A 12,622-nucleotide genomic window follows, 5' to 3' on the forward strand; every position below is an offset into this window, starting at 1 on the left:
AATTTATAAGAAAATTCTTGGTAAGGTGATTTCTTTTTAGTAAGTGTCCAGAGAATATTTTATTTGGTTTGGTTTCTAATACAGCTAGCTTCTAACAACATGCTAAGTTGTATCATAAAGGTGATACCACACATTTCAATGAAGACCTAGCAAATGGTTGTATTTGTTTTTCAAAATGGCATTTTCACTTTTGTTAGCTCAGGTCTATGCATGGGTATAGTATTTGTATGCATTAATTAGTCCTGATTTTGTAAGTAGATAATCTAGATAAGAAATTTTGAGAAGTCACATGACCTGTGGTAATTTTTCAGAATGAATTTGCTCTTTGTACTAACATAATAAAATGCTTTAAAAGTATTATGCGTGTTTCAAAGGTGGAATGGGAAAATACTTGGCAATCTGAGTTCTACCAACTCCTTTTGGAGCAGATTAGGAGAGAATGCCTAACCCCTTAGCTATATTACATACTTGTTCCTCCTCCGGGACCGGTGAGCACCAGAGAAGGATGTGGGGCTTCCATGCTTTTATGAAGTGTGGCCACTGCAATGATCTTTCTCTTATGTATGCATAATTTTGTGACATCTTCGTCTGCCTTAACATCTTCTGCAGTTCTCTGTTTCACAGCAGCTCCAGGATCAAAATTAAACACCTGGAAAAAGCACAGCTTTTGTTTAGAATATGTCTGTGAAAACATTTAATGAAAGACTTTTTAAAAAAGAGCGTTTTAGAGATGAAGACATAAAAAATGAATTATACTTTCTCAAGCTTCTAAATTTAAGGAAAGCAACTTTATATCACTTAGTAGGTTCTGCTTAAACTCATGGTTTTAATGGCAAAGTAAATAATGAGAATTATAATAATTTTAAGATGGCCAAGATAAGTATATGGAAAAGTATAGTATCTGGTAATGTTTCCAATTTTAGGTACGTCTTGATGTTAGAATAAACAGTCAAAGTACAGCTTAAAAAAACACAACCAAAACCAGGTGTCGGTGGCTCATGCCTGTAAACCTAGCTAATCAGGAGGCTGAGATTTGAGGATCTCGGTTCAAAGCCAGCCTGGGCAGGAAACTCCCATGAGACTCTTATCTCCAAAAAACCACTCAGAAAACTGGAAGTGGTGCTGTGGCTCAAGTGGTAGAGCGCTTGCCTTGAGCTGAAGAGCTGAGGGATATTGCCCAGGCCCAAGGTTCAGGCCCCATGATCGACAAAAAACAAAACAAAACAAAAAACAAAAAAAATTCCCAAATTTATGACATCTTTGCATATCAATTTCTCCTCTGGCTTCTTTTTATAACCACACTTCATTTTTTAAATTTTATTTTCTTGTAAAGATGCTGTGCAGAGAAGTTACAGTTACATCAGTAAGGTAATGAGTACATTTCTTTCGGGCATTGTTACCCCCTCCTTTGTTTTTCTCCCATTATCCCTCCCCTCCTCTACATGACCACATTTCTATTAGGTTCCCCTTGACTTAATAAACAAAATACCTTTAATAAAAAGGTACAATGGTGTTTTAACAAAATATCTAATATGAATATAGGTTTGTCACCTTTGAAAACAACTGGAATTACTTTCCACAATCCTTAAGCATTCCAAAATGTATATAAAAGAGCATTGGATTAAATAATTAAAATGAAGAGATGATTGTAGAACTCATATAAAAATAAAATGCCGAATGAGAAAAACAAATATATAAAACCTGAAAGATTAAAAAACAAAACAAAACAAAGCCAACTGCTGCAGTTCTCTTGGGAATGGTTACCTTGGGAAGAATAAGAGGACACTCCAGGCCACACTTGCATGTTCCATCCGTAAGCAAGTATGTTTTAACCTGCTCCAAGCAAGATAACAAAGATCCACTGGGACTGTAAAAATAGTTTAAAAAGTCAGGAAATAAGTTTTACTGCACATTATATGAAAAAAAGGAACATTTTTTTCAGTCCTACTGTCCTTCAGAAGATAATATTTTCCCACTATAGTAAAAACATTTTTTTGTCAATATTGTATTAGCTGCTAAATTACAGCCTTTATCACCATTACTCTTTCTTTGAATCAAAATATTTCCCAGAGAATATAGATCTTCAGAGAAAATAAAACTACAGTTTTTCAAAAATCAGGACAGGAAAAATACTACTGTTCAGAAAGGACAGAAACAGGCAAGAAAGAAACAAGAAAACTGCATAGAAGTAATCGCTATTATTCTAAATTACAAGATTTACTTCAAGCTATTTGAGGAAAAACTGAAATTTAGATACATGTTAAAGTTTAAACCAAAGTTTACCAAATATGAGCTAGCAAGTTCTTCCCTGATTTTCTCAGAATCTAAAACGTAGCTCTTCCTATGTAAAAACAGGTTTCTTTCTCCTGTTTATAAGGAGTGAAGTGAGAATGAATGTGGTCCAATTCAAATTACACTACACAGTCAAATCTTACAGAGAGGGAGGAATAAAGCAGACTGGAAAAACCATGGTAAAGTTTTGAAGGAACAGAATCTTAGGTGGCCAAAGGTAAGTACAGGTCTCTGAGCTGGTAATTGAGTAGGTACTACAATGTTACTACTCTTCAGGTCACAAACCAGTAAAATAGTGAATATTGATTAACTTCAAATACACAAAGTTGGTACTATTTCAGAAAATCAAGTGTTTGATTTTTTTTTTTTTTGTTTTTTTTTTGGGTCCGGTCATGGGGCCTGAACTCTGGGCCTGGGCGCTGTCCCTCAGCTCTTCAGCTCAAGGCTAGCGCTCTACCACTTGAGCCACAGCACCACTTCCGGCTTTTTTCTTTTTGCTTATGTGGTGCTGAGGAATTGAACCCAGGGCCTCATGCATGCAAGGCAAGCACTCTTCCATTGAGCCAACTTCCCAGCCCCTGTTTGATTTTTTTTATTGATAATAGGGATTAGCTTAAAGTAGGTAATTAGCATTTTAGAACTTTTATTAACAGGTAATTTTACAACTTAAAATCATATGCATACAGGGCATCGGACTTATTATGTAATCTTCATTTGAAGATACCTTTTATTTATGAATATTTAGTACAACCTTAAGCTTTTGATCAAATTCACTCAGAATTAATATTCTCTATTTCATGTTTGTTTATTTATTTTTGTGCTGGTCCTGGGGTTTGAACTCAGGGTTGTGGGCACTTTCCCTGAGTTTCTTTTGCTCAAGGTTAGCTCTCTGCCACGTGAGCCACTTCCAGCTTTTTGGTAGTTTATTGGAGATAAGAGTCTCATAGACTTTTCTGCCTGGGCTGGCTTTGAAGAATGATTCTCAGATCTGAGCCTCCTAAGCAGCTTGGATTACAGGTGTGAGCCACTGGTGCCTGGTTAGGGGTAGTAACTTTGTGCATATGAAGACAATTCATATTTTGTTTATGGACAGCTACATGAGTGATTAGGCACCAAGCAAAATCTAAAAGAAGATCCTTGATTTGGTCAAATGATTTAAGGATATTTTTAGATGATGTGCAAAGAAAAATAATGCTACGACATAGTTCTACAACAGCAGGGAAAAGAAACAAGATATTTTTGGAGGTCTGCTTAATTAAACAAGATAAAGATTCAAAAATGCATGTCAGTGATTTTTTTCACATGAAGAATTAATGAATTTGGAGAAAAGAAACTGCTTAACATTTTTCTTAAAAGAACTGTACGAACTGAATCCTAAGAGAATGAATTGTAGTATTAGACCTGAGATAAAAATTCTTAAATCTATCACTTCAAAATACTTCCTTTCAGTCAGCTGAAGTTTTTCCTTCAGTTGGAGCTCCTTAATTAACTTTTGGGAATAAATATTAAGGCAAAATAGTTGCAATTTTAAAGTATAAAGGATAAGGTTTAAAGTACAGGAGACTGCAAACAGGTGGAATTTAATGTTAGCCTCAATGCCATCCTAAGGCAAGAGCAGCTGGAGACTAATGTAAAAGTTAGGCAAACTGAGAAGGGAGTTACAGAAGGTGGGTTAGCTTCCCACACATGTTCAAGCAGTAATTTCATTGGCTATATATAAACAAACCAGACCAATGCTGGCTCAATTTAATTCAAAACCATTTTATCTTATCTAGCAAAGTTAGTTTCCAAAGCAAATTTGGAGAATACATATTACTGGGTGATGAAGCATTTTCAGACTTGGAAAAACATGATGAACAAAACTGACTGACTTGGATTTTAGCTTGGTTTGTGGTTTTTGCTCACAGCAATGTAAAAAGTTGATTTATTTTTCATCAGAACAAAGATGAAGTTAAAAAACCTCTCAAGACTTAAAAAGTTATTTGCTCCAAGGTGAATATATGTTTTATCTTTACAAACTTGAACAACATAAATACAAACATAAATATAAACCAGTGGTATCTTTCAGTATTGTATTTATAAGACAATATCTTTGGCAGTTGATTAACCATACTGACAATAGGCATACTTTGAAAAGATTATTCCCCATGTCCTCCTCCATCTTATTTACAATGGGATGATGTCCCCATATTTCCTGCTTTCTTATCCCTTTACCCTGTTAATACAGAGCACATCCTTACTATTTCAGAAGGAAGAAATATATCGCAAAAGAATTTCCACTAGTAATTAAATTTGCTTCCGGAAATATCTTACATAAAAGCAAACTCAAATTTGAACCAAATTTCTGAGTTATTATGGTTTGAAATCCTTTAGACTTACTTATATAAACAGAAAATCTCATTCATACAAATATTATCTTTGCAGATTGAGAATCCTACTGAAGCTGGGGTATAAATAGCCACACTGAGGGTGATAGCATCAGTTTTTTTTTGGTCCAGTTGTGGGGCCTGAACTCTGGGCCTGGGCGCTGTCCCTCAGCTCTTCAGCTCAAGGCTAGCGCTCTACCACTTGAGCCACAGCACCACTTCCGGCTTTTTTCTTTTTGCTTATGTGGTACTGAGGAATCGAACCCAGGGCCTCAGGCATGCAAGGCAAGCACTCTACCACTGAGCCACCTTCCCAGCCCCAATAGCATCAGTTTTATGGGATGACTTAGTATCTCTAAAAAGTTTTGGTCGGTCTACTCTTAATAGTTTTTAAAAATCACACCTTAAACTAAACATATCCTGGCCTTTCATATATTTATTGAAACAACTACAAAGTAATGAACTGCCATGCCAATTACTTAACAAGACGACACCGTCTTGTTAACAGTTTATTCATCCAACTTGTTCTAAAGAGATATATGCTATCAAATTTTAGGAGGAAGCATTTGCATTTGTGATTTTACTTGTAAGAATGAAGAGCTAATTTCATCATGATTTTCTTTTTTGTTTTTGCCAACAGATGCAAAAAATAAGCTAAAACCCACAAAAAATCAGGAAGTTATTTTTAGTTAATATCAAGCATTAAGTGGTATAATTAAGAATGCCTATAAAGAAAAACACATTAGTATTATAAAATACTGTACTAGATATAAAGAACTCTAAGGACAAGGTGATACTATCCATGATATTAGGTCTATTTCAGTGTTTTACATTCTCTTGTAAATGTGGTAAAAATACTTGTTTTTTTAAGAAGTCATCATATTTTTCCTTAGTATAGAGAAGCAAAATGACACCTTATATAAACACAATAATGCAAAAAAAAAAAAAAAAAACCCCTCCTTGTGATCTTACATGATTTACATTGCAAAGCATTACAGAATAAAGAACCTTATGTACCTCTAGCACAGAGGTAATTTATTCAAATTCATGTGAGATGTGTGTCAGTCACAATATTTTGTTCCCTCAAAAAAGAACAGATTCTACCTCCTTGATCTTGGGACTGCAACCAAGGCTCTGACTCAAGTAATAAATAAGGGCTCACCTGACATAAAGCACTCCATTTTGATCCACACGACGCTGCCAACCCACAGGAACTTGTATAGCTGGAAGACCTCCTTCCTTGTCCCCTCCGTCACACTCTTTGCCTCCATTCATTTTCTGTGTCTGCTTGAGACTCTCCAAAGATATCAGCACTAAGATGATATCCTTATGTTACAGAGCATGATGGCCTTCAAAAGTGGGCCAATGCAGCACAGTTTTTCCCAGCCTGTACAAAATGCATTGGGAAACTTCGGCTCAGTTTGGAACTAAGTCCTTGAAATCTGCCATTGTGAAATGATCAGTTTCCCATTATAATCTACATTAAATTACCAATGTTTAATTCCTAGCCATGATCTACCGGAGTAAAAGTGAGTGCCTCCAACTAAGGAAAATCATACTTTACTGATTCTGGTACCTGTCTGGAGTGGGGGAGGGAGGAGCGTAAAGTTTTTAGTTGTAAATTTTGTCTTGAACCTTGACGCTGGACTAAAATAACCTCTACTGTTTCAAACCTGGTCTCATTTTTACAGTGTGAGTCAGTTAATGTTTCCAGGTACTACCGCCTTCATAGGCCAATTTCTTTAAACTTTCTATTTATCTTCCAATCTGAATCCAAGGTGTTGCAGGTTGATTGAGCTGATGTTTTCATGACTTCAAAATTCCAATAATGCCTGAAACATATGTAAATATGTAAAAACCGTATATTTAATGTAGAAATTTGAGACACTGTAGAGATAAAATACATATGTGTACTCAATCACTTAGATCTTTTGCCACCAAAACCACATGTCAATATGGACTTGCTTTCTTCTAATGAATATCTTTACTACAGTTAAGCCGTTTTACTTGATCTTCAACACACACATCTAGTTCCTAGGGATAGGCTACATATTATAGCATTTCATACACACACACATATACACAGTCAAATATAAACACATAGTATCTCTATAACTTGAAATAAAAATGTGCCTATCACCTCTTATGACATGTCATACACACACATACACACACATATACGCAGTCAAATATAAACACACAGAGCATCTCTAACTTGAAATAAAAATGTGCCTATTACCTCTTATGACATATCATTCAGAAAAACATTAATTCAATCACCTTCTAATTATTCTTGAAGACTATATACAGCTATGATTCAGTGTTCTTTTGTGTATGTGTTGATGATACTGGGGCTTGAAGTCAGCACTGCATGTTTTCACTCGTGTCTGGCACTTCACTACCTGAGCTGTGCCACCCAACCCAGCTTTTTGTTGATTAATTGCAGATGAAGTATCACAGACTTTTTCTGCCCTGGTTGGTTTCATCCTCCATTCAGCCTTCTGGTTAGTGAGTATTACAGGGCTAAGTCACTGGTACCTGGCTTGATTCAACACTTGGTCCTATTCATATTGGCCTAAAGAAGATAGGGCTTTTTTTAAAGTAAAAGGTTTTCCATTATATATTTATATTACACATTGTATTATATACACAAATATACAAGAAGATTTTTCCTTCAATACTAGTAACTATATGAATGAGAGGTGTTCTACCATCAATATTTTACAAAATCTCTTCTGTTATAAAGTATTCTCTTATCCTTTCATTCATGGAGAAGACATACCATTTGAAACAAGAGTTATCAATGCCACTGTGGAATATTTACAGAAGTCACCTTAGGGGCTGGAAAGGTGGCTCAGTGGTAGGGCGCTTGCCTTGCATGCCTGAGGCCCTGTGTTCGATTCCTCAGCACCACATAAGCAAAAAGAAAAAAGCCGGAAGTGGCGCTGTGGCTCAAGTGGTAGAGTAATAGCCTTGAGCTGAAGAGCTGAGGGACACCAACCAGGCCCAGAGTTCAGACCCCATGACCAGACCCCCCCCCAAAAAAAAGAAGTCACCTTAATGGAGATATTAAATAAAAAAGTAAAAATATGAAAAAAAGATGTAGCACTTAATACTATGGAAAATGTAGTTACTGTAGAGCTATGTTGAAAACAAGTCATTCAACTACCAATTTAGTACTTAGTGTGTAGTCACACAAAACTGCACTAAAAGATGAATAAAAAATACCTGGTGTTAGATGAGTGGTACTTGTGGATTGTGATACAAAATTTTAATGACAAGATCATGCATAGATTCAAAAATTGGTATATTGTAAACAACTGAAAAGAAAGCAATCATGTAGGATTTAGAAACTGTCTTAAATGACTTAAGATTCCTATGAAGTCTTAAATTCATAAAACTTAAATGTTAAATTAATTTATCTTCAAATATGAACATATATCTTCACAAAATTAAATAGGACAAACAGAAACATAGCTATTTAATGTGCTTTCCTAAATGACTACATATTTAAGTTGTACATGGTATTTTTTTTTCTCTTTTGTCCAATCTCTTCATTTGGAAAGATGGATATTGCCTCACAGTAAAGACCATCATGTATTCAGGCTTATTTGTAGCTTGGGTCTGAGACATGTTAATGGTTCTGTAATAAAGCAAGTATTGTACTCAACTGAAAACCTGGAACACTGTGTTTATGAGTATGACATTGTCAGGCAATACAAAAAATAGCAGATATTTATTGTGGGACAATTTAGGATATAAAGAAAGGTACCAAGTAGTTAACAGTCCCAATGAGGTGTCAAGGTGGTGATCTGCATCACCAGGCCCACTAGTCACAAGCTTAACATCATTTCTGTATTCCTCTTATTGTACTTCTGACCATGGTTCCATTGTTCATGCTTATTCACATTTTGTTCAACACTTATAGAGAAGTTCCTATGTACTAGGCACTGGGCTAGAGGTACATAGATGATAACTGGTATAGTGTGAATGTTTATGTCTTCTTAAAATTCACAGGTTAAAATTCTAACCCCAAAGTGCCTTTACTTGGAGGTACTTAATTTGGGAATGGAGTAGAACCCTCATCAATGGGATTAGTGCCCTTATAAAAGATCCTGAGAGAGACCACTTCTACAATATGAGTTTACAGTGAAAAAAAGACATCTTGAACCACAAAATGAGCTCTCACTAGACATGAGATTTGCTAATGTCTTAATTTTGGATTTCTCAGTGTCTAGAATTGTAGAAGTAATTTTCTGTTACATAAAAGCCATTTAGATTAAAGTATTTTACTAGAAGAATAAGGTACTTCTGTATCCACAGTATACTGTTATGTTTTGCCTAGAGAGCCCTCAGTGTATAAGTTCAAGATGAAAAATTAAAACTGAACATTTCTTCATGTGTCTATGAGATTCCACCTCACCTCAGTTAGAATGGCCATTATGAAGAAAACTAGTAACAACAGATGCTAGTGGAAATGTGGCCCAAAAGGAATACTACTACATTGTTGGTGGGATTGTAAACGGTTTCAACCACTCTGGAAAGCAGTATAGAGGTTCCTCAAAAGACTAAACATACAGCTCCCCTATGACTCAGCAGTCCCACTCCTGGGCATTTACCAAATGACCAAAACAAGACCAAACTAAAGCTACCAGTATAACCATGTTTACTGCAGCATTATTTACCATAGCTAAGACATGGTACCAACACAGATACCCTTCAGTAAATGAATGGATCAATAAAATATGGTATATATACAATGGAATTTTATGCTTCCATCAGAAAGAATGACATTGTCCCATTTGTAAGGAAATGGACAGACTTGGAAAAATTATATTAAGTACAGCAAGCCAGACTCAAAGAAACACAGGCTACATGGTTTCTCTCATTTGTAATAACTAGAATATGTCTATGATATTCTTAGCAGAAGATTACAATAGCTCAATAGTAGGTTTTGACTATATAAAATGAAGCTTATCAAAATGAACACTAAGAAATGTGTGCTGTTTGCAGTTATTTCTCTCTTTATTTCTTTTTCCCCCTTTGGTTTATGCCTTGTTTTGATTTCTGTACCCTTATATATAAGTTTATCAAATTTGTGGAAGGGAAGGACAATCATAGAAATAGTGGGACCAAGGTTGAACCAATGCAACAGTGATACTAGTCACAATGTTGGAAATAAACTTTAAGGGAGGGGGGGAAGGTGTGGAGGGAAGAAGAAAACGAGGGAGTGGGTAACACTGTTCAAAAAGAAATGTACTACTCATTATCCTACTTATGTAACTGTAACCCTTTACAAACTCACCTTTACAACTTAAAAAAAACCCTAAGCTGTAACATGAATGCAGAATAACAACTACTGTAAATGTTGACATAATTTAGTCATTTGTTTTTTGAAATTTTACAGCACACATAAACTGACTTTAATGATAATCAACAATGATGTATCACCACTGTAAACTTAAAATTCAAGCATCTTCAGGCTTACTTTTTTTTTTTCTTCTGTCCATTGTGGGCCCGAACTCTCTTAGCTCTTCAGCTCAAGGTTAGTGCTCTACCACTTGAGCCACAGTGCCACTTCTTGCTTTTTCTGCTTATGTGGTGCTGAGGAATCGAACCCAGGGCATGCAAGGCAATTACTGTACCACTGAGCCACCTTCCCTGTCTCTCAGGTTTTTCTTTTTGTTGGTCCTGGAGCTTGAACTCAGAGCATGGGGCACTGTCCTTGAGCCTCTTTGTGCTCAATGCTAATGATCTACCACTTTAGCCACAGTGCCACTCACTTCTGGCTCTTCTGAGTAGTTTAGTGGAAATAAGAGTCTCACAGACTTTTCTGCCTGGGCTGGCTTCAAACTTGATCCTCAGATCTCAGCCTCCTGAGTAGCTAAGATTGCAGGTATGAGCCACTAGTGCCTGGCTCTAAATTAAATACTTTTATAAGACTGAGAAACATTTTCTTTTCAGAGCCATTCCCCTCCCTTCTGCCCGAGATGTTTTTATTTTAGTTTTATACTGAATTGTTATGTGTTTAAAAAATTTATGTAATTCTACAACTTACTTTTTCCACTCTTCCAAAAACATTTTTTACTAGCATATATTAGTTGTACAAAGGAAGTTTCATTGTAACATTCCTATGCATGCTTGTAATGTACACTGATCAAACTCACCCTCCATCATTCTTCCTTATCCTCCGTCCTATCTTAAAACAATTTTGACAGGTTTCATTGCTTTATTTTCATACACACACATAAACTACTTCAAACTTATTCACTTTTTTCACCTTCTCTGTTCATCCTTTCCTCTCTTACTTGCACCTTCCCCTTAACATGACCTGTTATTCCTAACACTCATTTAAAAAAGTGGATGCTAATTTTTCAGAAGACCCACCATGTATTGTACATTGTATTTTAATATTGTATACTGAGCAGATTAACCCCTTAATTTCTCTTTCCCATTCCCTCCCACCCTATTACTCAGTGGCTTTCAGTGAGTTTTCATATACCATCTTCATATGTAGAGACAATGTAGCCTGATATTATTTTCCCACTATTATTCTCTTTTCTTCTTCCGGATACCCCTAATCTCTTGAAATGGTCCTACAAATCAATTACAAATATGTTTACATAGGTGTGTGTATAAGGTACACACATATTATGGAGATGTATATGTGTATCTTTTAGTTCTAGCTTCCACATATGAGGGAAAGCATGACCGTTTTCAACTTACTTTTCAAAGAGTCAGCAGTTCCTTAAAGGATGTTTCTGTTGAGATGTAACTATATCAACATATCTATATAAATACATAGATATGTCTCTTGCAGATAAATAGGCCATTCCATTAATTTTAAACATCTGAATGGTATTCTAATATATTCCTCTACCACTTTTTATGTACTGGCATATTGAGGATATTGATTTTGGGTTGTAGAGGTTGCACATTTTTAACAGTACAGGCATGTGAAATTGCTCTTCAAATGAGTCATACTGATTCCTAATATCTTATATACATAAAATGTGTATTTTTTGTCAATATTTGATAGTGATCCATAAAATATTTGACAATTATTTATAACTTTTTGTTTTGGGGCTGTTTCTAGTGACATTAGATATGTTCCCAAAACATGACTTTTTAATGTTGGATGAGTTATTTGATAGATTTTTTTTTTTTTTTTTGTCAGTTGTGGGGCTTGAACTCTGGCCCTGAGCACTGTTCCTGAGCTCTTCAGCTCAAGGAGAGCACTCTACCACTTGAGCCACAGAGCCACGTCTGGTTTTCTAGTAGTTAATTGGAGATAAGAGTCTCAGGGACTTTCCTGCCTGGGCTGGCTTTGAACCTGGATCCTCAGATCTCAGCCTCCTGAGTAGCTAGGATTATAGGCATGAGCCACCAGTGCCCGGCTATTTGATAGATGTTTAAAATTATTTATTTTTATTTATTTTATGGGAATTAAGTTTTATGACAAGCTTTCATAATTACAAATAAATTTGAGAGGAAGCCCTGTACACAAATCTATGCCTGTCTTAATTCACTCAGAATTATTTTCAAAAAGAGAATTTGGGATTTTAGGGCTCCAGATATATTTTCCATTCCTTAAAGTTCCAGAGGCTAATTTTGGGAATGCAATATAGGCCATATTTTTTCTCTAACATTTGAAACCCAGGCTCTTTTAGCTTAACATTAAAGTTTGTTCTATTTGCTTCTAAGATCCTGATAGCTAACTTCTCTTAAATAGGCTAATCATCAAAGTAGCAGTTAGGTTTTATTTTTATAGTTTTTATAATAAAAACTGAACAATTTCTTCTGTTTTCCACATATTCCACAACATCTTCCTTTCTCCCCTGAGACCTGCTTGTTCATTTAGTTTCATTAAAGTCCAACAAAAACAGGTTAGAGTATAAAAGATATTATGTTATGAAAGCTACCTCTACCTGACTACTTCTCGGGTCTTAGGGTAGACCTTATGC

General features: G+C 35.6%; 1 protein-coding gene across 6 annotated transcripts in view; it reads right to left on the reverse strand.

Moving 5' to 3' along the window:
• Mbd5 (methyl-CpG binding domain protein 5) overlaps window positions 1-12,622 on the reverse strand; it is a 338,624-nt gene that overhangs the window by 57,726 nt on the left and 268,276 nt on the right. For all 6 annotated transcript variants that reach the window (XR_011372200.1, XM_070023512.1, XM_070023527.1 and 3 more), the window contains exons 6-8: window positions 5,821-6,490; window positions 1,765-1,867; window positions 469-649 (exon numbers count right to left, since the gene is read on the reverse strand). Coding sequence is in view for 5 of the 6 variants with exons in the window: in XM_070023512.1 (XP_069879613.1) it covers window positions 469-649; window positions 1,765-1,867; window positions 5,821-5,933 (397 nt within the window). In the remaining variant the exon portion in view is untranslated. The remainder of the gene's footprint in view (window positions 1-468; window positions 650-1,764; window positions 1,868-5,820; window positions 6,491-12,622) is intronic.

This window comes from Dipodomys merriami, unplaced genomic scaffold (assembly GCF_024711535.1).
Source record: "Dipodomys merriami isolate MVZ:Mamm:240054 unplaced genomic scaffold, mDipMer1.0.p SCAF_1, whole genome shotgun sequence".
NCBI classification, from domain to species: Eukaryota; Metazoa; Chordata; class Mammalia; order Rodentia; family Heteromyidae; genus Dipodomys; species Dipodomys merriami.